Source organism: Megalobrama amblycephala, linkage group LG17 (assembly GCF_018812025.1).
Source record: "Megalobrama amblycephala isolate DHTTF-2021 linkage group LG17, ASM1881202v1, whole genome shotgun sequence".
In the NCBI taxonomy this organism is placed as follows: Eukaryota; Metazoa; Chordata; class Actinopteri; order Cypriniformes; family Xenocyprididae; genus Megalobrama; species Megalobrama amblycephala.
In genome coordinates this window covers 44,724,148-44,751,068 of record NC_063060.1, presented here as the reverse complement: position 1 = coordinate 44,751,068, position 26,921 = coordinate 44,724,148, and the positions used below count along the sequence as shown (strand labels likewise).

The 26,921-nt window shown below is 37.0% G+C and overlaps 3 protein-coding genes across 5 annotated transcripts in view; 2 read left to right on the top strand and 1 right to left on the bottom strand.

Annotated features, from left to right (window-relative positions):
• Window positions 1-1,486: 1,486 nt before the first annotated feature.
• Window positions 1,487-4,739, bottom strand: LOC125250602 (C-C motif chemokine 4-like). 2 transcript variants are annotated; one of them, XM_048163266.1, is made up of 5 exons: window positions 4,612-4,739; window positions 2,794-2,896; window positions 2,590-2,704; window positions 2,412-2,498; window positions 1,487-2,278 (listed from the first exon to the last, which is right to left on the bottom strand). In XM_048163266.1, exons 2-5 carry the CDS (start codon window positions 2,867-2,869, stop codon window positions 2,239-2,241), a joined length of 318 nt encoding a protein of 105 aa, XP_048019223.1. In that variant the 5' UTR covers window positions 2,870-2,896; window positions 4,612-4,739; the 3' UTR covers window positions 1,487-2,238. The 2 variants fall into 2 exon arrangements, with proteins under 2 accessions (XP_048019223.1, XP_048019224.1); XM_048163267.1 differs by lacking the exon at window positions 4,612-4,739 and adding an exon at window positions 4,588-4,609.
• Window positions 4,740-12,593: 7,854 nt separating this feature from the next.
• On the top strand, window positions 12,594-14,027 carry LOC125250601 (C-C motif chemokine 3-like). The gene is made up of 3 exons (XM_048163265.1): window positions 12,594-12,686; window positions 13,439-13,579; window positions 13,729-14,027. Exons 1-3 carry the CDS (start codon window positions 12,598-12,600, stop codon window positions 13,907-13,909), a joined length of 411 nt encoding a protein of 136 aa, XP_048019222.1. The 5' UTR covers window positions 12,594-12,597; the 3' UTR covers window positions 13,910-14,027.
• A 3,355-nt stretch (window positions 14,028-17,382) lies between these two features.
• The window catches only part of LOC125250598 (NLR family CARD domain-containing protein 3-like), a 50,493-nt gene continuing 40,954 nt past the window's right edge, over window positions 17,383-26,921 (top strand). Inside the window, exons 1-5 of one of the 2 annotated variants that reach the window (XM_048163259.1) lie at window positions 17,383-17,569; window positions 17,793-17,906; window positions 18,927-19,040; window positions 24,402-24,515; window positions 24,618-26,423. In XM_048163259.1, coding sequence (XP_048019216.1) covers window positions 17,520-17,569; window positions 17,793-17,906; window positions 18,927-19,040; window positions 24,402-24,515; window positions 24,618-26,423 — 2,198 coding nt within the window. In that variant the 5' untranslated portion in view covers window positions 17,383-17,519. Of the gene's footprint in view, window positions 17,570-17,792; window positions 17,907-18,926; window positions 19,041-24,049; window positions 24,087-24,401; window positions 24,516-24,617; window positions 26,424-26,921 lie in introns of those variants that run through there. The other variant, XM_048163260.1, reaches the window with a different exon arrangement.

Genomic DNA, 26,921 nt, shown 5'->3' with positions numbered 1-26,921 from the left:
ATTATTTAGCCCTAATTTACTCATTATACTCACTAAAATAATAGGATAAGACAAATAAAATGAGAAAATATAAATTCAATAATTTATTTTTATTTTATGGTTATACTTCATTGCATTTGGTCATCACAAGGAAATTACTGATACCAATAAGCAAATTTTATTCTGGGGTCCTAAAGGATGGTTCCAAATATGACAGGGGTCCATTACTCAAAAAAGTTTGAGATTCACTGCCATCTAATGTTAGGGAGTGAATTTGCACGTTCACTAGGCTCATCGCCAGTGAAAATCGCTTGGGTATGAACACAAAAAACGCAGCGAAAAACGCTGGCGATAAACGTGTGTGATATTCGTCCCGGTGTGTACAGTCCTTTAGAATACTGATCCATCATTAATGAATACTACACAGGAACAAATGAATAATGCATTATTAACACTCTAGTAACTACTATTAACTAACAAGTAACTCTGATGAATTAATTAGTAAGTAATAGTGCTCAGTTGAAGGTGGTAGTTCACTATTAACTAATCAGTAACTTCTGTTTTTTCATTCCTCAGAGAACTACTAAGAACTACTATATACAGGTTCATAATTAACATGAATGATGCATAATGTATAATTAAATAAAACTAATTATCTGGATCAGTATTCTAAAGTGAAGATCATGGTAAAACACTAGTAATTACTAGAGTGTTACCAAATACATCAGAAGGAATTACTGTACAAATAGTTGTATAGTTGAATAGTTGCCTAAAACAAACCGCAAAATCAACAGTGAAGCCCTTCACCGAGCCACACACTACAAAACCGGTGTTTTACAACGCCTGGAGAATATGTGAGAAATACTCTACCAACACCTCCAGAGCCTGCTGGACCCATGTTCAGGTCAGACCCGATCCAGACGACAAAGAACTGTCTGAAGGCAAGTAAAGACAAGTTTGAGAAGCTTCTCCACCCTTCCACACCTCCAGAGGTCTCTGAGGATCATGCTGAGCCACAGGTCAAAAGGGAGCATTGGCCAGACACTAGATATACACACCTGCGTTATGAGCCTTATGTGGAGATGAGCTGGAGAGAGAGGCTCAAGATGGTAGAGAGGAGGAGAAAAGACAGGCGAGAAGTTTAGCTTATTAAGCCCGGACCCAATTAAAAGATAAGGGCTATAACGCAGATCAAAACATGGGTCCTACGAAGCAAACTCTGCTGTGCCGCCCTTCAAGAGCTGCCTGAAGAAACAGAACGATGATGATGATGAGCCCTCAACGTCACATGATACATGAACACAGTCTCGCTTAAATTGGCTTTGTGAAACATTTGTGAAGAAAAGGAAATGCAAACTTTGCACAAAGTTGAAAAGGTGCAGGTGTGAAGAAAAAGTAAAGGAAAAGAAAAAAACAACAACAAAAGCTGTGATCACATTTACAAAAATACTTCCCTTTCTGTTAACCCCCCTCCCCCCAACAATAAAAAATAAAGTAAAAACAAAAATTGTGTTTTCCAAAGGGAAACATTTTTAAATCCTGTTTTATTTGCATTCTTTACTGTATTTTTATGAAGTAAATTTCAAGACACACTTCTTTATAAACTAATTTTCTAAGTAAATACAGTCGTTTTCATTACAGTATGAACAACAGAACATTTAGAGGAAAGAGATGAACTGAGACGTTTACAGTCATTTCCATATTTGCAGTACATGTTTGTCTATGACGTCCTTTTGTTTTTGATTTTCATGAAACAAGGAAGTTCACATGATCAATGCAGATTTATAAAAATGACATAACATACAACATGGATGCTGCTGTAAACTAGGATGTGGATCTTTAATATTCTTAACACACGCACATACACACACACACACACACACACACACACACACACACACACAGACACACACAGAGGCTGGTCCTCACAATGTAATATAAACCTGACAGCCGTGTCACATGATGCTGGTCAGGATGGGTGTCTAATCCTCGTATAAAGTCATGCAATTTGTACAAAGTTTTTAAAATCACAGCATTGTTAAAAAGATGATTTGGCTCCTTGAAAAGTTTTCCACGAGTTTAGTTTGGTGACGGATGTTTGTTTTTTGTGCCTTAATGTTCAAACTCAGTCCTAATCCTGAAGGATTCCTACAACTAATAGGTCACTCTAGACTCAATCCTGATGCAGTTATAATAGGCTAAATAACATGAAGCATATAAAGCATTTTAAACAGGTTAAACATCCGTCTAAGCATCTTTTTAAGGGGACAGGATGACAGTGCTGTTCATCTTCTGCTGTCTGAGAAAAAGAGAACAAATCAGCATTATGATGTTGAACAATCTCTGCTCTTTCTGATAGGCTTATACATAAAATTTAAATCAGTCTTTGTTATTTTTAATAGGCTACTGTTGCATTGATTTTTCAGTCTTACCGTTGAAGTTTCATGAGCTCCTTGACCTTTTCCCTCACCCATTTTATGCCCCCGTGAACGCACATCTCACCCTTAGTTGTGTTGAAACTGTGCCAAGACAGGTTTAGAAACAGCATTAAAAAATGCATATAAGACAACAACATAGATTTTTTACATTTTTTATCTAACATATACTTACATGACTGCTGTGACACAAGGAAGATTTTGTTTTTGATATCTGAATCCTGTTATAGGTACCGTGATTTTCTTGGTGGAGACAGATGTGCAGCAACCAAAAGGGCTTTCTTCTCCATCTAATAAATAGATGAGTTTGATTAGATTTCCTTCTGTAAATCAGACACCACACAGATTCATTTGCAAGTTCAGCATCTTAAATACTCACTCGTCTCCATGATCATCACTGACATAATGACAGCAATGGCAGCGAGACTCTTCATCATCTTCTGGTTGAGCTGCATGTTGTGTCTTGGGATCTACAGAAGTCACTTTAAACCAATATTGAACATGAGCAAAATCTTTGTGGGAAACGCTTTCACACTAATGCAAAGCTCACAAACGTGTGGATTCATATTGAAACGACTGGATTTCAGCCGTGAAATTTCACCGAGCAACGATAAATGTGACCACACCCTGAGGTAAAAACAAATCTTATGCCTATCACACACTACACAGCTTTATTTAAAATCGGTCAACTCTGGCTGCCCAAAATCTGTGAATTGGCTCTGACTAGCATTGACTTGTCCAGACTGCAAATCAGGGGGGAAAATCTGTGCAAAAGTTGTGTACTGCATTCCAGCCTCTACTGTTAATACATAACTGTCGGTTTCTGTTTCTCTAAACTGGGCAAATCTTCTCTCCATTAATCTACCCACAACTCTCTCGCCTTCTTTGTGGGGAAACTGACAGGTAAAGATTTAGATGTCACTCCCCTTCACTTGAAACTCTGGAAACATGTGGGAGAGAAAGGCACATTGTCAGTGAGGAAATATTGTACTGCAGGTTTTGCTGATTTTTTTTATATATATATATATATTTGCTGATTTTTAAAGTTTTAAACTGTACTCTTAGGAGCACTTGCCTTGGTGTGCCAGTCAAAAGTCAGGGAATCAGTCAATCACAGTTCTTTCCTTTGATGATGTTACTATAGCACAGAAGCATGGAGTATGTGTGTGGTCTGTACATACAGAATAAGCTTTTCAAAGAATACGGAAAGCGGAACCACTTGGAAGGCGATCATTTGTTTATATAAAGCATATACATTTATATTTTTTTAGAAAATGACCGATCGTTTACTAGATAAGACTTTTATTCCTCGTCTGGTATTGTTTAAAACTCTTTGAAGCTGCACTGAAACTGACATTTGGACCTCCAACTGTTTGGAGTCCATTGAAGACCACTATATGGAGAAAATCCTGGAATGTTTTCATCAAAAACCTTAATTTATTTTTGACTGAAGAAATAAAGACATGAACATCTTGGATGACATGGAGGTGAGTAAATTATCAGGAAATTTTTATTTGAAAGTGAACTAATCCTTTAATTTACCACACATCTTTGGTGTAGTAGATTGTCCACTTTGGATGGACATAAAAGGCTGGTGGATTGGTCATTTATCTCCATCCAAAGTGGACAAACTATGCCAAAGATGTGTGGTAAGTTAACTATTTAACTTTAGTTTACTTTGGTTACTCCACTGTAAAAAAATAAAATTAAAATAAATCTGGTAAGTTGCTGGCAAGTGACAACAGCTACAATGCCACAGGTTACAAGTCAACATTTTTGTTAGGTTCACTAATAAAGAGGCCATGAGGCTGAACTTCTTGTCTCTGTTGCCACGTATTTGTAAAGTAACTGTCTGGCTCTGAGACAATTTACACCAACCATTTTGTGAAGCTCGACTGTACACAGACTTTCTAATGCTGACCTAGAGGCAAGAGAAATTAATATTGTTTTCGATATTATTATTTGTAGCTATAATACTTGCTATTTACTACAGACACCCGAAATAAAACAATCAATCTCAACGCAACAGAACAAGCAAGGCGATAATCTGTATATAAACGTGCATGTAAAGAGCGCTAGTTAAACAAGCTCACTCATTTGAACTTTACCATAACTTCAGTTGCATGCAGGAATTTAACTCTATCCTAAATGTATATTAACAACAATAACTCACTTTATAGGATGCACGCGCACTTACATTGTAACGTAGATCGGCTCGCATCTCTTCTTCACACACTTTCACTTCACTGCGTCATTTCAAAGGGCAACAAGTCTTAAAGGGGCCGTACATGTATGGAGTTAGATTTGATGCATTATCCCAAATAAAAAAAAAGATTGAGATTCACAAATAACCATAAAGAGATCCACAAAAATTAATCAAATTAACAAATAATTATCAGTTTAATTGGTTTATGTCACACACGCAACTCCTGGCATTCATTTGTGAATCACTTCTGTGCATTTGTAGATTCCTGCATGAGGATTTTGTTTGGGAGTTTGTTTCTGCCACTAAATAAAAAATAAAAAAGTAATTGCAACTTTTTATCTCACAATTCTGACTTCTTTTCTTAGAATTGCGAGATATGAACTTGCAATACTGACTTTTCTCAAAATTGTGAGATTTCTGACTTTAACACGCAATTGCGACATTATATCTCACAATATCTCACAATTCTGACTTTAGAGTTCACAATTGCAAGTTTATCTCACATAGTAAAGTCAGAATTGCGAGATAAGTCACAATTATACCTTTTTTTATTTTTTATTCAGTGGCAGAAACAAGCTTCCATAATTTTGAAACATTTCTAGCATCAAGATGAACCAACAGATCCTCAAATAATGGACTCCACTCACTGTCTACTTAAGCCAATCAGATAAAAGTAATTTGCCTGACCAATCATGGCACACTCTTGTTCCAACTATTTGCTTTACAATCAGGGTCTTGCCCTGAAATAACTTTGCTCATTGATCTACATTGGCTCCAATAAGAAGTATAATGCCCATAAAATTGATACAGAAAATGATGTATAGAAAAGCATCAATATGTAGCTGACTAATGAATAATTGGATTCAATCTTGTGATAAACTTTCCGAGCTTCTGTAATAGGTGAAATTATTGTCACTGTCGTGGCACACATTCGCTTATTATTTCTTAGCACCATCTTGTGGCAGTTTGGTGTAACAACAAAGAACATTGGCTGCTTATTTTAGTTTAGTTTATTTCTTTATTTGAAAGGGGACAATGTACATTAATAAACATTAGAATAATGTAAATGTACCCGAGTTAGCTCAAAAGTGCTCATTTTCATCGGTAGTCCCCCAGCCAGATTTAAACAAGGCAACCTTTAAAAATAATCACAAGTACAAAATCAATTCATATAAAAATGATATAATATTTAAATACACACATAAAAGCATTAGTGCCCACAAGTTTGGCTCTCTACAAGCCTTTTTTTTTTTTGCATTCTTTTTGAAAAATCCTGCTGTTGGAAAATCCAGGATGCAAATATATTTTTGTGTTACCCACAGATACTATGAGTCTCGGGTTGTTTCCTAATCCTTTTCTAACATTTTCTCTATATATATTATTTATTTGTCAGATCTAGTGGATATCTGATGCTTCCTCTTACAGTATAAACATCTCACTTCTGGGGTGGCTTATAAAGCCTGATCAAGATTGATGTTTGAAATGAACTTTAAAGGTTTGGGTCACAATGACAGTTTGACCAAACAAGTGTTAAAAGATAGGAAATGTGGTTTAAACAAAAGCTTCCCCTTTCACCACCCCATCAACCCACATTTCTCGTGTCTCATATGCATCACGATTTGAGGGTTGGCCACAAAAAACAAAACAAAAACACTTGCATGCAAAAGGATGCCGCAAACAGTCACTATTAGTTATTTAACTGATTTGCTTTTATTTCCATCTTCCTTTTTTCTTTTTTTTCCCCTTTTCACTCAGATTCTTCTGTTTGGAAAACCCATTAACTTAAAATATTTACAAAATATTTTCTAAAATTATTATTAGATTATTATTTATAACAATGTTTGGTTTGTTTTTCCTCAAACATTTTAAACATTTTGTAAAAACTAACTTATCTAAAAAGTCAAATAAAAGGATGTGCTGCATTCAAAGCAGAAACAGTTCGAGATAAACAGACACTTTCTTATGAACCTCTGAGCCACAGAGATCTGATATATACTGTATGTTCTGCTGTGAAACTGCAAAAGACCCTCAGATTGTGGTTGGAGAAAAAGAGCAGGACTCCATGACCTAGAAAATCAGGAAACGCAGTGAGCAAACTCGTTCGTAAAGATGCTGTTAACACATTTGAAATGGTGATTGTGTTTGATATCCTCCTTTCCGACTCTGATATCTAATTGTAATATATTTTCTTTAGTACTGGTTACATTTTATAATCACTGTGGTGCATCGATGGGAATGCACAAAGTTCCATTATTTGCTGGCTCAACATGTGGCTCAAAGTGTGTGGTTACTATAACAAAACAACAATATTGACATAAGTAACAAGTATAAAACCATCAAACACTAATACATTGCTGCATATAACAAGCAGGTTTCAACAATCCTGCTCTCCGATCGAGGTAAAGGATGTCAGTTGAAGTAGAACTTACTAGACCACAAGATGTTCCCTTTGCTTGGTATCTCCTTTCCTCGGCTCATCCGAACACACAAATACTTCCACTTGTATCTATAATTCATATTCCAGCCAATCTGCAAAATCTAGAAGGGATGGTACTCCTCTCTTTAAGGGGTAGAGATTTGAAAGTCATATGGGAACTTGTTTGCTAACATGTGACCCATAATGAAGTTCAACATGGCCTTCATCACCCAGTTGCTCTAACATCCCAGCCAATGCTTGTACTCTCAATGTGAATTTATAAGATTAAGGACTTAAACCAATTTAGTGCAGTATCAGAAACAACAAAGACAGTCTCTAAATGGATGATTAAGAGAGAGTGATCTACAGTGTCAAAAGTGGCTCTGAGGTCAAGAAGAATCAAAATGGAAAGACAGTCAGAATCAGAAGTGATTTACAAGTCATTGATGACCTTAACTAAAGCTGTTTCAGTGCTGTGGAGTTTACAGAAGCCAGATTGAATGGGCTCAAAAAGATATTTTGCAGTAAGATGAGAGTGCTATTGAGAAGCAACAATTCACTCTAAAATTAAAGCAAGGAAGGGAAGAATGGAAATGGGACAGAAGTTATTAAAGTTGTCAAAGTCCATGTTAGTTTTTTTTTTTGTACTGGGGTGTCAGGCTTGGTTGCGATGAAGGTAGACAAGGAAGACGAGTACAATTCAACAACGTAGTTTAATGTATAAAGATCCAATGGAAAGTTAAGAAGGTAGCAACACAAACACATACTAAAGATGACACCGGACAATGAACAACTCAGGCAGGAACTAAATACAAATGACCAACAGCTGTGGAGATGATTGGTGTCCATGGTGACTGATGAGTGGCGGGAACAGAGAAGCACATGACAATCAAAACAAACAGAACATGACAGTGACCGTGACAAGGGGTTACCGCAGCATTTTTAAATGCACAACACCAATACGCAGGGAGTCATTTATAATACTCAAAACAACAAGACATAAGGAAGCAAAACATGATTGTCAGGAAAACGTGACAAGTTGGTAATAAGATCACCTATGGAAGTGGCAGCTCACTGCTAAGAGAATGAAAGTTGAGTGTGGAGAAATAGGAGAAAGAGGTACCAGAAAAAAAAAATGTAAAGGAGAAACAGATGGAGTAGTAGTGATAATGCACTTACGAATATACTCAATCTTGGTGCTGAAGAAATTAAGACATTTATAACCACAAATGTGAACACATCCTAAGACAAAAAATGGTTATTTTAAGAATATTCACTGGAAGGTTCTTTAGAAAACCGCTGAGCAAATATGACTGCTTATTAAAGCCTAACCAAAAGAAAATTAGTCCATTAAAACATACAAAACGATTGACTTCGACAGAGAAAAAAAAAAACTTTAAATGCCAATGAAATGGGGATGAAGCAACAACCCATAAATTAATCATTTTTATGAATGATGATTTGCGGTCCCAGGTTGGACATCTGTTTCTGAACACTCTGACCAGTGGAGATTATTATTATCACTGGAGATTATTATGTGAGTAAATCAATAACAGCTCAGTCATGTCTTCCATGTCACCAGAAGTGTGAAGCAGGTAGGCGGTTTCCTCCTCGTTTATGAATACTATCGTCCAGGACGGTCAGATCAGTTCGGCCAGTCGACATGAACAAGACGATGCTGATTTTCACAGTTGGTGATTGTAGGGTCTGTGGGCCTCATTTATTAAGCGTACACACAGATTTGATCTTAGAGTGTGTGTACGCTTAAATCCACGCCAACGCTCATATTTATAAAAACGTCTTTGACGTGGAAAAGTGCTTACAGCCACATCAGGGACTGAGCAGATATACGCACTTTTCATTGTCAGATTACTGCAGATTTTTAGAAATCTAAGCTATTCTTGCAGCTCATCATTCTAAATTAAATGATTTGGACAATGACTGAAACCATTTAGCTGCACACAAGTTCAAAATCATTTGTGATTTATAGATCTCACATCTGAAAGAGAGGATGACGCTTGTTTACTGTGTGTATGTTCGTTCTATGAATCACACATCTGAGAAAAGATCGTAAGATCAAATTTAGGACTGTTTCTTTGCAATCTTTTATAAATGAGGCCCCTTCAGCGTGCCCCAAGTCTCTGTGAATGAGGTTGTATGACGTGTGCTGTGGTGTGAAATAAAGTGAGAGAAAAGTTCAAGCGTGCAAATGTGGTTTTGGAGCTTCACCCTGTAGCTCTGCCACAGAACCGAGTGGTTTTGTGTTCATGTTACCTTGTGTGAGAATGAAAAAAGAAAACTGAAATATTCAATCAACGTAAAGGACTGTGTCCCTTAAAAACAGTTGTATAAGTAAACGACAGATGTAAGTCTGTAAAAGGACAAAACATATTTATCACAAGAGAAACTAGACCTGCCTGATACAAATACAGGTTAAACTTTACTTTGACATTCTAGTAACTATACAGTAAGTAACTTCCCAACTACATGTCAACTAGCAGTTATTAGAGGTTTAGACATTAAAAGTGGTAATTGAGGCCCACTCAGTCAAACCATTCACTCGAGTACCCAATCTTTATTACAGCTCAAGCACATTATGTTTTCTATTGTAAAACAAACTTTTTGCAAAACAGTTCTCTACATTACTCACATCATTCAAAACTAACAGGTCTTGTGTTTAATTTGGGAAACACTGCCATTTAAATGCCAATTAATGTCCTTTTTGGCATAAACCCTTTTTTAATTCCTGGCAGCAAGAATATAAACTGGTTGATTAATCACATAGAAATAAATGTAATATGCAGATTATGAATATATGTTTTGAAAAAGTTTTTTCCATGGACTCTCTCCAGTACCTTCAACCTGCAGTACCACAAACCCCTGTATGAAAGCCCTTGTAACCTAGCCAAAAGTTACAAGAGTGGACGACTACCATTTTTAACATAAGTGACATGGCATCTGATGCACAGAATGGGCACCAACAACACTGGCATTACATTTAACATTCAATGGTACATGCCACTCAGATACAGATGTGCCACAAACTGATATTTGAAAAAAAAAATATTACTGACTTTAATACATTTTTAATTGACAATTGGCATTTTACTATTTTAAAATATAACTAAATTAGGCTATTTATTTAGGATCACAATTACACCAGTAAAGCTGCGCAGCTCATCTGTCAGTCACTACTGGACGTGTCACAACATACGGCCACATGTTCTGCGACTCAGTGTCAGTGCTCTGTACATCAGATGATATGTCACTTAAAGGGTTAGTTCACCCATCACTAATTACTCACCCTCATGTCATTCCACAAAGGCCTTTGTTCTGTTACAGACAGATACTCGGGAGACACAGAGGTATACGTAGATGGATGTTTATTGACAAACAACAGTAATGCAGGTGAATGAACTGGAGATGAGAACGTGGTAGAGAGGTAACTGGATAATGAAAGTCCTTTATCTTACAAATGATGGATTTGTGGATGGATGGATGATCGTTGATGGTGAACACACAAGGTGGAGGTAAGTAGACATACACAAATGTAGGATCACAAAGACAAAGGAAATCCATTGGAGTGGAAACAGGTAGGTACTTGGAAATGCAGGAGACAATAGGAATAGTCCTTTTGCATTAACAAGACCAGACAACTGAGTGAGGTAAGCGGCATGCTGAAATAGTCTGGTGATTGTGTGCTAATGGGAAACAGATGCGTGTGATATACAGATCAGGAGCGGTGATGAGGAAGTGTGTGCAGGTGTGGGCCAGGGAGGATGATGGGAAATGGAGGTATGTTTGATTAAATCTGAGAGGTTTTAAACATGGTTAAAATAGTCAACATGACTGCAGTGGTTCAACCTTAATGTTACAAAGCTACGAGAATACTTTTTGTGCGCCAAAAAAAAAAAAAAAAAAAAAAAACTTTATTCAACAATTTCTTCTCTTCCCTGTCAGACCCAGTTTAGTTTCACATCTTGTTATAGAGGAAGAGGGATTTAAGATAGTTCTTGTGTATTGATATGCATTGACTGATTTTCTTACTGTAGCTGCTGGATGGATGGATGGATGGATGGACTGACGGATGAGCGAATGTGTTTAGGTTACAGGAGATTGCAGTACTTTTATAATCATAATATTATAATCAGAAGCCATAAAAGTATAAAGAGTAAATACAAAAAAAGAAAGATGTAAACAAGAATTGTTTTGTCCTTTCAAAGTAAAAATAAAAATACATTTATCTTTATTATTTTAATGTTTGCAGATGTGCTGTTTTTGTTTGTTTATATTTTGATGAAACAATCACTGTATTTTTCCATCATAAAGTCTGTAGTGACCGATAGGAAGGAAGTGCTATTCTCATGCTGCACTTGAAAAAAAGAAGAAGAAAAAAACTCGTATCACAATAACACACACAGACAAGTAGTAGTAGCATCATCCACAACTGCAAAAGTTGCTTCTCTATATTTCTACTTCTGCAAGTAAGTTTCACTTTTTTAATTTATTTATTATTTTTCATTTCAGTTGACATAAATGTAATATAATGCTTTCTTTGTTGCTCGTGCAGCAGTTCTTTAACTGAATGAGATGTGCTGATGCTCTTCTGACAGATCTTCCTCAACACAGACCCTTCAGCTCAGCAGAGCTTCATTAGAAGAGAACAAGATGAAATTTACTCTGTTTACTGCTGTTCTTTTCTCTGTCTGGATGAACGCTGCAGATGGTGAGATTTGACCATTTCAATTCATAATCAAATATTGTGGTTTGACCTCAGTAACTTTCACTCGACTGAATGCAGAAGTTGAGCTGATATTGTGTCTTTATGAGAGAGAGTACATGTGTGTTCATCTTATACTGAGAAAGTAATGATTATTTACCTGAATACTGATGTGCTTCTCCAATAGGTCAGAGTCGTATAATAACCTGCTGTCATACTGTGACAAATACCAGAATACGATTTAAAATCATTGTGGATTATACCATACAAGAGCCACCAATATGTCCTATCAGAGCTGTAAGGCAAGTTCAAAATTAAAATAATCTATCATCTATATAAATGTGACATTTTTTTGGGATAATGAAATGAACATCAAGTATTATTTTTCCACATTCCACATTCAGATTCTACACCAGGACAGGCTATTTTTTTTGTTCAGATCCAGATAACTTCATGGTTAAGAAAGCAATGGCGATATTAAATAAGAGAATGACAAAAAAAACTTCAAAAAATCTACTATAAACCTCTCTTATAAAAAAAAGTACAACAAAATTGATCACAGCTACAACTACAACACATGAAACATCTGGACTGAAGACTGAGACCAGCGAATCAACCACGGATGATCATCCAGACTGCTGTCTCACTGTGACAAACACCAGAACAGATGAAGACATCGTGGATTATCACATACAAGATTCATCTCTGTGTCCTATCAGAGCTGTGAGGCAAGATCAGAGTTATTATAATAGATCACGATATGAAGTGTTATTCTGTTATAAATGGGGGAATAAATAAACAATGAGTTATTTATTTATTTTACATATACAGGTTCTGCACCATGAAAAATGAAATTATTTGTTCAGATCCAAGTGACAGCTGGGCAATACGTGTTATGACGGCACTGACAAACAGAGCTTCCACTGAACGGTTTGTGTTTAGTATAACAACAGCAACACAGACAGAGACCAGCACAAGTCAAACCAAATCAAATCAATCTCTACTACAGCTAATCAAGTAATAAGTGATGTGGATGGAAAGAATTCATTTTTAATTTATCATGTAACTTTTAATTATTTGAACTCTTCAGATATACTGAAACTGTTGGGTTGGAGTAACTTAACCTTCATTTCAGTGGAGATGATATTATAGCTTTATGAAAGAGTGTACATGTGTTTTCAGACTACAAAATAAGATTACTGATGTGCTTCAATAGAGGACGAACCTCCATTAAGATGCTGTAAACATTGACAGACAACAGAATACCAATTAATAATGTATTATTGCATTATTATTTTCAGGCAAATTTTGTTCTATCAAAGCTGTATAAGTTCACAGTATCACAATATGAAGTTTTAAGTACTGAATAAGATACTGAAATGGTTAGTTCATTAATGACTCTCCCTCATGCCGTTCCACACCTGTTAGACCTTCATTCACCTTCAGAACACAAATTAAGATATTTTTGATGAAATCCGACAGGAATATGATTCATCCATAGACAGCAATATAATAAACACCTTCAAGGTCCAGAAAGGTACTAAAGACATCATTAAAATGGTCATGTGACTGCAGTGGTTCGACCTTAATGAACCTTATGAAGAGACAAGAATACTTTCTGTGCGCCTTTATTCAACAATATCTTCTCTTTTGTGTCATTCTCCTATGCTGTTTATTTTCAGCTCTTTAGAGCAACATCTACGCTTTAAAACATCTACAGCCAAAGACTGCTGCTCAACAGTAATGAAAAACAAACCAGCGTTTCATGAAATTGTGGACTACAGAGTTCAAGAAACACCGCTTTGCTCTGTCGCAGCAGTACTGTGAGTTCAGGACTAAAATTCCTATTTACATGGCCATAATATTTCAACCATTATCTGATAGCATTATCTATTTTTCTGTTTGGACTCTTATTATAAATGTATGTTTTAAACTGCAATAAAACAATTTATACTCTTTTGATTCTTTACAGATTCATAACTGTGGAGAACAACACAATCTGCTCTTCTCCGACAGAAGAATGGGTCCAGGATTACATACAGGACCTGAGCAGAAGAAAAACACCTGAACAAACAGACAAGAGAGAGTTTGCCATTAATAACTTTTTCAATCTTAAGGAACAAGTTGAAAACTTTTGTATCAAACAGCCTTAAAACTTCTTCTGTTTGAAAAGAACTGCTTTGTATGCCTGTATGATAATCCCATGATGACTGAATGACTTCTCAGTCTAATAAATGAAAAGGTTGATGGTAGTCCAAAAAAATTAATTCACGCTTAACTAATGCAGATAATCATGTTTTAATGTATGACTCATAAAGAACTAAACCATTAATTAATGATTACTGCATCAGCAACTAATAAAGTTTTTATATGATTAATAGATATAAATAATAAATAAATTGTTATTAATTAATTGTCATAATGTATTAATTCCTTAAAAACATATTTTATTAACTAATAGTGTAAGTTAATGTGTTAAATACCACAGTGGGTTACTTCAACTTCCAGTTGTCTGCTTTAATTAATCATTAACTAATGATTTGAAAATGTATCATTATGTTATGACTTTACTTGTTGAGGCACATGACTATATTAACTAACTTTTAAGTAATATGTCATTATGGTTTTGACATCTACATTAAGCCAAGTCAATTTCCAACTATCTACAACTGGATGTACAAAGCGAAGAAGAATGACACAGAAGAGTATTGTAATTGTAATGGACTGGAGCTCACAGTTCAATTGGGAAATGGGAACACGGGGGCACCGCGATGCGACCGCAAAGGGCACTTTCACTTTCGCGATCAAAGTGCATGCCACTGATAAGCATTATGCAGTATTACAGTAGCCCATACACATACCTATTAAACGCTCCTCTCGTGCGTCCTCCCCACTGCGTTGCTGGCCGAGGCAATAATCACTTTTATTTCGCTTTCAGAGATCTCTTTTATAGATGCCATCAATGTTTTTACCTTTCTAGATGTAATTACAGAAATCAAAACAGTCCATAAACTATAAATCCTCACGAAAACTTCAGTCAATCCAGCTCGCGCGTCAACCTGAGAGATCAGCCTCCTGTCAAATTTCTCGGTTTCTGAATGGACGGTTTGGCTTTGATTGACAAACGCTAACGTTCAGGCATGATTTATATACCATCGACCTGTCCTATAACGTTAGCATGCTCTGATCGATTGCTTGGAGATCGCGTGTTTCTCCGTTCGAGAGCGCATTTCCTGTTCACATCCGTGACAAAATAGTTGATTATTTACGAACGAAAGCTCACAGAAACGTGAAAATGGTCTCATTTTAAAAAAAATATCCTAAGCTAAAAGATGATATAGTTTGACTGATTGAAGCCCTTATCAAAAGTGCGGGGGTCGATTTCTCTCTTTCTCCCCTGTCCCCCGTGCCAACGGCGCCCCTGCTGTTGGGGTTCACAGCACTGACACCTCTCTGACTCCAGCACTGCAGTCAAACACACACCTTTGAGATCATGTTCATCATATTTCGTGTGCGCAAGATGGATGAAAAAATCTTCAAAAATACAATGAGTTCTTTTCAAGTAAAAATAAAATTGTAAGGAGTAAATGTAGAGATTTTTCTTCAGAAATGTTATTAAGTAAAAGTACAAGTATTGAGTTTCCATTGTACTTGAGTAAAGTACAACTACCCCACAATAATACTTAAAGCTGCAGTCCGTAAGTTTTGCCTCCTTGTCGCCATCTCTGTTTGAAACCTGCAATTGCAGTTATTTGCAGAATTGTCATCTTTATGTGGGTTGTGCATCGGCACGGCTCCTCAGCGCGGATGAATCTGATGTTTTGAGGAGAATGTGGGCAGTGAGTCACCGCACCAGTGTGGCTATTCAACATGAGATTGGGAAGTGATATACAAACAAAGAAAAAAGTAGATGGAAAAAAGAAAAGAAAAAAATCTAAACAGCCCCCTAGCCAGTCCATTTCACAACAACCATAAACATAACTGCTCTAGAGCGATACAGCGCACATATGCAGGGACTGACTTGGAAATAAAACAAAAACACTGGAGGAACAGTGATCAACTAAACCTAATACAAAAACCATCACAAAAACACAATTCACAATCCCATTAAAATAATAAAATCAAAACACTTACAAACACTATTTAAAATGCTCTACAATTACCTGCAAAACAGACATCAGCCGGACTAATTTATGAGATCAAATACGGGCGTGACTAATGGCTTACAGACCCATGATGATTGTGTCTGTATTAAAAACATAATACTCTAATTTAGTAAAACAAGGCTTTGAGAATATGAAACAAAATTATCAATATCTACTTATCCTTCCTGCTCACCCAGACCATGTCTGTGCATTAGCAAATGGACTGCAGGGTTTGGCCAAGACCAAAATAACAAACAAAACCTTTTTCCCAAAGAAAACATACTACCCTAACAAATAAAGTCTAAATGAAAATACAGGGACTGAACTGACTCCTTAACTAACCAAAAACATAAGAAAACAAAGTGTTTAAAAAAAAGAAAAGAAAAAAAAAGTGGCACCCAACCCCTAGGGCTTCCATGCTGAAGTGATATTTACAGTATTTACAGTAACAGGCGAAACACTCAGCACTCATGTTAAAAGAAAAGAAAACAGTCTGCAGAAAACAAAAACACAGGGTGGGTAAGGTAAATATGAATATTTGACATATACAGTATTTACAGAAGGCACTACACAGAATTATTTAGAGTTCTTATCAGCAAATCACAACAGTGTTAACCAACAGCACTATCAACAATATCATTCCACACCCAGATCAGAGTCTAGATGCGCAGTTCCACCTCAGCCAACCACGGGACACGTTACTGGCTCATTCACTTAGGGCGGGGCAACCTGTGAGAGTGACAGAGTGAGAGAGAGAGAGAAAGACCCAAAACCACAACATACGTCTCAACGTAACACTACAAAAGAGTGCTACCGGTGTCATAACAAATGTTGTTATTGTGATGTCTTGACCTATTTTACTATTATATAATGTTTAATTGCACAAACAACATGCTTGAAATATAAAAGTAATGACTATGTATCGCATAATGAAACAAACTGGACACACAGCTATGCCTAAAAATTTATTTCTTTTACAAAGATAAGGATTGTTGCAACATACTATAATCTGTAAAAATAATTTAATATTAAATTTACACAATATTAGCAATGTGGTATAGTATATAATAGAACTATAATCATTTTTTAATAAAGTAATTGTCATGCTAAGTACACACAAACATTAATTTCATTAATTTAAAACATGTAATTGGAAACCTGCCAAGACCTAGGTTGCCAGATCGTGTGACAAAACTAACCCAATTGCTAATCAAAATTATTCTGAAAATAGAGCAACCTTTAACTTTCAGGAGGGGGAATCAAGACGGCAGCAACACTTTAACAGTATCCCATTCCATGGTAAAACCACAGACTTGGCAACACTGAAACTGAGCTAGTTTTCATTCCTTTTTGGCAGGTCTTGAGTCAGATTTGTGCTGGACATTTTTTTCGACTGGCAACTCATGACATGCCACTCTGGTCATAAAGTCTAAAGTCTAAAGATCATTTGTGTATACATGTGACTAACCATATGTATTTGAGTGATTGTGATCTATTTCTCCAGCTCTCAACATCCATTTCAGTGGAGTTATGAAGGCTGTTTGATTATTTAGTTTTTGTGATTGTTTGTCACTTCCATCAGGAGTCAGCGGTGGAGATCAAACTGTTCAGATCCATCATGGATGATACACAAACATCCAGAAATGAAAATTGTTTTCCAGGATGCAGGTACTTTGACTAACACATTAAATACTGTATCTTTAATTATATATATAAAATAACTCTACAGAAAAAAACAACATTTTTAAAAAAACGTAAAAAAAATTTATTTTATTTTTTATTTAACATTTATTGATAACAATAAGCCTCCTTGAGTGCTTTTCATTAAAAAAATGCTTTTTTGAGATCTTATCTTAAGATGATTGTAATCATAAAGGATGTTCTGTTTTAGCTCAATTCATAAGAAGAGATCAAAACCAGAGTCCAGCTGTGTGTCTATGAAGAGTGACATGTCTAGGGGTCAGCCAATAAATTTTAAGAGTGGAGAAACAAGGACTGGCCTCAGGTATATTTCTATAAATATGATTATAGTATGGCAATTTATATTATCATGTATTTTCTACTAGAGATTACATTCTTGTGCTTTTTTGTGGGAATTTTTATCTTTACTTTATAATGTTTAATGTTTCACCGTTTGAATCACTCCACTATCAACATTCTCACAGCGAGTGTCATGGTAGACGAGCAAACCCACCATATTTTTATAGATACTACAGTTATTTTTTAACAAAATGTAGTTTTAAGAGTTTTTTAGGCGAGAATATAGTTGTTTAGACCTCAGAAATGTGATTTATATGTAAACATATAGCGCCTATTTGAAAATATGTTTAGACGCTTTAGGAGATGTGAGCTCCAGGCTCACATCATGTACCCGCAGAGAACATCTTTAAACAACATCTTACGAGACGTGGCTGACAAATGCATTGACTAGCGCTGTCATGGGAATGTCTTAAATGTTAAAAGGACAAAGACAATATCGCTTTCCTCAGCGGACATTTAAACTGATTTTCTGTTAATGAATATAAGATTGACCTGAAGAAAATCAGATGCAGGTAATGCAATCGCTTAATCGATCTCTCTCTCATAATACTCTACATATTACAGCGAGTTTCAATGAAGCGACTCAATGTTCTTTTGTTACTAGTTCTAAAGTGACGTTTTAGAATTGGTAACAAAGGATTGGGCTCAACCGTTAAACTGTCAACTTGAGATTTGAATCCGTGGCGGAGGGAAGTAGTTCCTCACAAAAGAGGGGTTTTAAAAACAATCTGTTGTAGTTTCATATTTATTTACACTCTCGTGCCGCCGAACTGTTGTATAAGTGCAATATGACACTTGTAGCCATGCGATATGGTGGTATCTCAGCATGCTGTGATTACATACGGCACTCAGCCTGCGGCCTATATATATATATATAGTATTTATGGAAGAAAATTATTATAAAGTGCTATTTAATGTTTTATAAATATACAAATTGTTGAATACAATAATTTGAAGTATTAACATTAAACTCTCTCTGTTTTAGTCCAGTTCATCAGAAGAGATCTGAACCAGAGTCCAGCTGTGTGTCTATGAAGAGTGATGTGTCTAAGGGTCAGCCAATAAATTTTAAAAGTGGAGATACACGGACTGGCCTCAGGTATTACATTTCTATAAAATTAGGATTATAGTATGGCATTTTATATTATCATGTATTTTCTAGGGCTGTGTATTGCCAATAATCTGGCGATATGATACGTATCACGATACAGGGATTGCGATACAATATATTGTGATATATTGCGATACTTTAAGAAAGGCAATATATTGCAATATTTCTTGTTTTTTTAGAAAGAGGATCTAATTTTAGAAAAAAAAAACTGTCATGAAGAACACACCACCATATGCATAAAACCTGACAAAAAAACTTTATTTAATCAAGACAGTATTATTTACATTTATATCACAAATCACTATTTTGTACAATCTAAGTAAAGGGAAAATAGTAAAAAATAAATAAATAAAAGGTGTAAAATAACACAACTGCAGGATTATTTAGATGTGTAAGTTTTAAAGGTTCACAGAATAGCAATTTTTAATTTCTAAAGTATTTAACAACAGAAAGTCATCATAGTCCATTCCATGACTGTATGACTTTTTCATATTTGATACTGTAAATCTGTTTGGTTTAAAGCAGTCTATTGTATAAAGTGCTATTTAAATAAACCTGCCTTCACTGAAGTGCTGAACAGAGCTGATCAGCTTTCTTTCTGCTGTCATTTTTGTTGTGTGTTTACTTTGTTATTGAGAGGAAAGCATGCAGTACATATTCTATCGAATGCCTCTCAGTGTGGGTGACATCATTATGTTAAGTAAGCTGTTACAAATGAGGCTCCCGCACTTCCCTCCTCGCACCACCGGAGGGAGCCCTCACCTGAATATTGACTATTACCCATTCTGACTTCATTTCCCAGAGGCCCTCATTCCTGGGACTGATTGCGCACACACCTGCACCACATCACAATCACACACTTTATAAGCAGCACACACACACACACACACACACACACACACACATTGCGAAGTCTTGATTTGCCCCGGTGATCATTTCTGAGCGTTATTGTGGATTGTTATTCAACCGATGGGTCATTGTGTACATCGACAACATTCTCATTTATTCCAACACCTTTGACAAACATGTTCATCCCGTTTCCTGGGATTTGCCAACTTCTACAGGCGGTTCATCAGAAACTTCAGTGGAATTGCTGCTCCCTTAAGTGCCATGACCAAACGCTCGTCCTCTCGTCTCACCTGGTCACCCGAAGCTTTGCCAGCCTTTCAGAGTCTCAAAGAACGATTTACTTCTGCTCCCATTCTCTGCCACCCAGACCCAGAACTCCCATTCATCATAGAAGTTGACGCATACAGTACAGGTATCGGGCCTGTTCTCTCACAACGCCACGGAACCCCTGCCAAAATGTTTCCCTGTACATTCTAATCACGAAAGTTATCATCTGCCAAATGAAACTACAATGTGGGCAATCGTGAACTATTGGTGATGAAGGCAGCACTAGAGGAGTGGTGACACTGGCTGGAAGGAGCGCAACATCCCTTCACAATTCTAACCGATCACAAGAACCTGGAGTACTTATGTTCAGCCAAACGATTGAATCCCAGGCAGGCAAGATGGGCCATGTTCTTCACTAGATTCCAATTTACTGTCACATATCAACCAGAGTCCAAGAATATGAAGGCTGATGCACTGTCCCGACAAGTAGAGGAGATTGAATTGCCAGAAACCGAGGAAAAGATCATCTCCGAAAGATTACTTGTCACTCCATTACAATGGGATATCATGACCGAAATCACGCAGTTCAATGGTCAGAATCCACCACCTCCTGATTGTCCCCAGGACCGCATGTTTGTCCCTGTTCCACTTCGCACCAAACTACTACATTAACACTCTGAGGTCTGAAGGTATCGCCGGCGATACCACCGTGGTTTTTTCTTATCAGTGTGAAAGAGACTCAAAATACTCCGTCAATGTTGCACATACAATTAAGAGTTATACACCATTTTAATCTGTGGAATATCTTCTTTCATTTGTGTACACTCAGAGTAAAAACAAAATGTTGTGCTCTTTGTAAAATAAAGAAAACTAACATGATGCGTGATCTCTCCTCTCCCTCTGAACGAAGTCCAATCTGATAGTTCTTAGAAAATGAACTGTAACTTAGTGAATACTAATGACAAAAAAAATTTTAGATGTCAGGTTTTAAAACATGTAAGTCAAATCAAAAACAAACCTTCTGTGTTTATGTAATCTGTATGAAAAGAGAGCCATGTCAGAAGTCCGTGATTCAGCTCATTATCTGCTAATGCGGCCACGCCCACGGAGCCAGCGCTATTCAGACGCAAATTCAGAGGCAATACATGCATTCATCATCTCAATCATGTATTTATTGTCTTCAAAAGTGTTTTGAATAGCCATATTTAGCGATCTCTTGCCTCTGTTAGTTCCTTGATTGTCACATGATATTCCTCTTCTTTTACTGAGGCATTTGTGGACAAAAGGGGCAGAGCGCCCTCCGGCTGCAAGTATGAATGATGAAAACACAGTATCCAGCACTCATAGTAATGACAATAAATATAGAATAATAAATATTATCTCTGTATAGAAAATTGATATAAACATATGAGAATCCATCAATATTTCTCCAAATGTGTATGCTTTTAAGCATATTAAGAAATTATGGTCAATATAAGATTTTAAGAGTCAAAATGTGAAGCTTGAGTCTTAGATCTTTTTAATGATGTATAGTTTGTCAACTGCACATCAACATTTAGGCTCTATAATATAACAAATATAGTAGCCTATATGAAATGCCCTAGAGGTAGGAATGTTCAGACGCTTTGCATCACAGAAATACATTATATTTTAAAGTATATTAAAATAGAAAACCATTATTTGGTTAGAGACTTGAGACTTCTTTTAAAAACATTATAATGGCATTATAATGTGTTCAATCTTTTGACTGGTAGTGTAATTTAACATAGGCCTATACAAAATTTTCTTCATATCATGTGCAATAATACGTGCATGCATGAGATCACAAAAATCATGTTTTTTTTGTCCTGAGTGGACTTTAATCCTGTTATTAGCATGATCACAGAGGGTTTTTTCACAGCCTACCTGACTGAAAGGCCTCATTAATATGCAAGTCATTTCAGGTCATTATTATTCAATTCTTTTGTCTTCTCAGGTGAGAATCACCCATTATACATGAGGATTCCCGCCTCCTCGCATACTGTGTTTCTTGACCAAAAGTGTCTTAGACAATTTAAATCTCTCTATTGTTTTATATGAAGGAGTAGGAAGGATAATTTTTACTTCATTCTGAAGCAAAAACTCTAGTCTACAACCTCCAATACCCAGAAGTCTTATGAACACAGATTTAATATACTTTTTTTGGCCTTATTTCAGTGACTTAAGTTTTTTGTTTTTTCAATAACCACGCATAAACGTTATTCCTTCAAAAACACAAACATGTACATACATGTTCCTCACGTATTATTGTAGCCTAGTTTGTGCTGAATACAGTGTAATGACACTTTTTCCATTAATATGTTTATGAACAACTGAAAAAAGCACAAATGTCAGGGCATGTCAAAACTTCTCCAGGGCCCCAAAAATCCTCAGACCCCTGAGGGTTAAGTTCATGCTGTTCCCAGTTCCTGGCATCCAGGTATCACAGCCACATCTACTCAAGAACCGTTTCTGGTGGCCCAAAATGTCTGCAGACACCACCCAAGTCATAAACGACTGTACAGTATGCCATACCACCAAACCATCTCATCAGTTACCAGCCGGTCTCCTTCAACCACTACCTATTCCACAATGCCCATGGTCACACATTGCCAAAGACTTTATCACAGATTTCCCTCGACTACTCGATTCTAGGCGCCGGGGCAGAAGACTCCAGTATCTGGTCGATTGGGAGGGGTACGGCCTGGAGGAGCGATCCTGGGTCGACGTGGATGATATCCTTCTTGTATATGACTGGACTGTTCCCCGTGTTTGATTCTCTGCTGCCTGCCCTGACCCTTGCCTGTTGTTGGATTGTGTACGTTTGCTGCCTGCTCTGATCTCTGCCTGTCTTTGAACTCTGTTTGTCTGCCGCCTGCCCTGACCTCAGCCTGTCCCTGTTTACACCTCTGCATTATCCTTACACTGTTGTGTTTGCTTTTAATAAAAGCTGCAAATGGATCCACGCTCTGTCGACCCATCGTTTCATGAGCTCTCAGATTCAATGTGTTTCCTGAGTACTGGATTTTAACATAGCCTATTTTGCAAACAACATGACTCTTGTCAATCTCCATATGGTTTCTTTATAGTTGAAGCCAAAACGAGTCCACATGAGTCAAGTCAAGTCAAGTCACCTTTATTTATATAGCGCTTTTTACATTGCAGATTGTGTCAAAGCAGCTTTACAGTGATAACTGGTACATAATTTTGACTGCACAGCAGCTCTTAAAGAATAGTGTCAATGCAGGCAGATCAAAAGCACTGTTGAATAAATGTCAAGAATACTGTTGAATATCAAATGTCAAGTCAAATGTCAAGTGTCCCCAACTAAGCAAGCCAAAGGCGACAGCGGCAAGGAACCCAAACTCCAACAGGTGACATCAGGTGGCAAACAGGTGGCAAATAGGTGTTAAAATGGAGAAAAAAACCTTGGGAGAAACCAGGCTTAGTCGGGGGGCCAGTTCTCCTCTGGCGAACAGTGCTTTGTTACGAATCAGGTTGCTATCATAAGTCTGATAGGATTGCAACAATCAAAGTATTTATTTCAGTTCAATCCAGTTGAGGATCGTATTCATCACGCCGGTATGGACGGTCTGTTGAGGAACTGTGCTACTGGCTGTGCTGTTGATGAGGCCTTCACAATGGATGATCTAGTTGACTCGATCTCTGCTAATACTTCAGGGCTGTGTTGTCGTTGTGTCCAGTTGAGGATCGTGTTCATCATGCCGGTATGGACGGTCTGTTGAGGAACTGTGGCACAGGCTGTCGTGTTGATGATGTCTTCACAATGGATGATCTAGTCGACTCGATCTCTGCTGATACTTCAGGGCTGCGTTGTGGTCATGTCAAGGCACAGGTCCTTGGTCTCAGCTGGATACGGCCCGGATCCAGTTGACTACGGTAAACCTCGGGATAAAAAGAAAGACTAATATTAGCGTAGATGCCATATATCTCGATACAGTGTTTTGAGAATCAACGCAGTATCGCCAAACATAATATCGTTATATTGACGTGTATCAATATTTTCTTACACCCCTAGTATTTTCTACACAACATTAAGTTCGTTTTGTGCTTTTTTGTGGGTATTTTTATCTTTAATCTTTATCTTTATAATGTAACACACACTTTCAATTGATTTCTTTCAATAATAAATCAATAATTGAGTTGATGAATACAGCAATTTAAAGTATTCACATTAATCTCCCTCTGTTTAAGGTCATTTCATCAGAGGACATCGGAACCAAAGTCTAGCTGTGTGTCTATGAAGAGTGACATGCCTATAGATCAGCCAATACAATTAAAGAGTGGAAATTCACAGCCTGGTCTCAGGTAAATCATTTCTAAACCAGATATTTGAATTTGAATATATGATACAGAACTAGGAATTGTGCTTATTAAACCATGTAATAATGTAGAGTTTTTATTTTACAGCCATAAAGCCTACAGCCTCAACACATTTAGATCATACCTGAGGAAGAAGTTTCAGTGTCTAAATGAAGGAACAGCAACGCAGGGAAACGCAACACTCCTGAATGAGATCTACACAGAGCTCTACATCACAGAGAGTGAAAATGGAGAGATCAATAATGAGCATGAGGTGAGACAGATTGAGATACAATCCAGGAGAGCAGCAACTGAGGACACACCGATCAAATGCAATGACATCTTTAGACCTTTACCTGGACAAGACAAACCCATCAGAACTGTGCTGACAAAGGGAGTCGCTGGCATTGGAAAAACAGTCTCTGTGCAGAAGTTCATCCTGGACTGGGCTGAAGGGAAAGAGAATCAGGACGTCCAGCTCATATTTCCACTTCCTTTCAGAGAGCTCAACTTGATGAAGGACAAAACACTCAGTCTTTCAGATCTTCTTTATGTCTTTTTCCCTGAAACCAAAGAAATGGAAATATTCAGTGAATATAAAGTGTTGTTCATCTTTGATGGTCTGGATGAGTGCCGTCTGTCTCTGAACTTCAAGAGCAAAGTGAAACTGTGTAATATATCTGAATCAGCCTCAGTGGATGAGCTGCTGATTAACCTCATTGTGGGGAATCTGCTTCCCTCTGCTCTCATCTGGATCACCTCCAGACCAGCAGCAGCTGATCTCGTTCCCTCTGAGTGTGTCAATCGAGTGACAGAGGTACGAGGCTTCAGTGACCCACAGAAGGAGGAATACTTCAGGAAGAGAATCAGTAATCTGAGTCTGGCTAACAGGATCATCTCACACCTGAAGTCATCAAGGAGTCTCTTTATTATGTGTCACATCCCAGTGTTCTGCTGGATCTCAGCCACTGTTCTAGAGAAGATGTTGAGTGAAGCAGAGAGAGGAGAGATTCCCAAGACACTCACTCAAATGTACACACACTTCCTGATCATTCAGACTAACATCAAACATGAGAAGGACTATCAGAAGAAAGTGAAAGATGAAGACATGATTTTCAAACTGGGCAAACTGGCTTTTGGACAGCTTGTGAAAGGCAACCTGATCTTCTATGAGGAAGACCTGAGAGAGTGTGGCATTGATGTGAAAGAAGCATCAGTGTACTCAGGATTGTGCACTCAGATCTTCAGAGAGGAATTTGGCTTGTATCAGGGGAAAGTATTCTGCTTTGTTCATCTGAGCATCCAGGAACATCTAGCAGCACTACATGTGCATCTCTCCTTTATAAACAATAACATCAATGTGATTGAACAAATCACCAAACCAAGTCTGTTGTCTAAGGTTTTGTACTTTTTCCAAAATAATTCATCAGAACATGTTTCATTATCTGAGCTGCATCAGAGAGCTGTGAGTGAGGCTTTACAGAGTAAGAATGGACATCTGGAACTTTTCCTGCGTTTCCTTCTGGGTCTCTCATTGGAGTCCAATCAGACTCTCTTACGAGAACTACTGAGACAGACAGGAAGCTGCTGCTACAACAAAGAGGAAACAGTTCAGTATATTAAACAAGAGATCAGGGATAATCACTCTCCAGAGAGATCCATCAATCTGTTCCACTGTCTGAATGAACTGGGTGATGATTCACTGATGCAGGAGATCCAATATTATCTGAAATCTGGAAAAATAGGAGAAACCAAACTCTCCTTTTCACAGTGGTCAGCTCTGGTTTATGTGTTGCTGACATCAGAGCAGAAGATTGATGTTTTTTATCTAAAACAGTTTATTGGAGGACAAAATACAGCAGATGAAGTTCTTCAGAAGCTGCTGCCTGTGGTTAAAGAATCCAGATCAGCTCAGTAAGAAACACTGACATTACTCCACTTTCAAAACATGATCACATTTATGAATTTAGCATGTGCTGTTTTGTAGATTGATGATGAAGCAAATAGAAGAGTGGTAGTGGAATTAAATGTGAAAATCTGTTAAATGCAGTTGTGATAAAAATATTAGTGTGGTGCATTAAAAATTAGACATCTTGACTTGTTTGAACAAATATTTTTTTTAAACATTACACATTTAGATACAAACAGTCATCACACAAACCTCAACAATGGTGAGAATCAACAAAATATTCAGATAAACATATCAATCCAACATCACAAAACAAGCTGTTAAAAAGTCACAAGAAAAATGACAGCAAAAATAAAAGCGGAAAATAGTAATACAAATCAGCTTCATAACTTATTACTGATGTAGTGCATGCTGGGAGCCATGAATGAGTTTTGTACTGTGCTGTTACCCAGCATGCACTGCAGCATAAATCTTTTAATTGATTGTTACCATTGATGAGTTTC

Coding starts and splice junctions, on each gene's coding strand:
- LOC125250602 (XM_048163266.1), bottom strand. CDS start 2,869: ATGCAGCTCAACCAGAAGATGATGAAGAGTCTCGCTGCCATTGCTGTC. Junction 2,705..2,793: donor AGTGATGATCATGGAGACGA/GTGAGTATTTAA, acceptor TCTATTTATTAG/ATGGAGAAGAAAGCCCTTTT. Junction 2,499..2,589: donor CCTTGTGTCACAGCAGTCAT/GTAAGTATATGT, acceptor GTCTTGGCACAG/TTTCAACACAACTAAGGGTG.
- LOC125250601 (XM_048163265.1), top strand. CDS start 12,598: ATGAAAAATGAAATTATTTGTTCAGATCCAAGTGACAGCTGGGCAATA. Junction 12,687..13,438: donor AACAGAGCTTCCACTGAACG/GTTTGTGTTTAG, acceptor GTTTATTTTCAG/CTCTTTAGAGCAACATCTAC. Junction 13,580..13,728: donor TGCTCTGTCGCAGCAGTACT/GTGAGTTCAGGA, acceptor GATTCTTTACAG/ATTCATAACTGTGGAGAACA.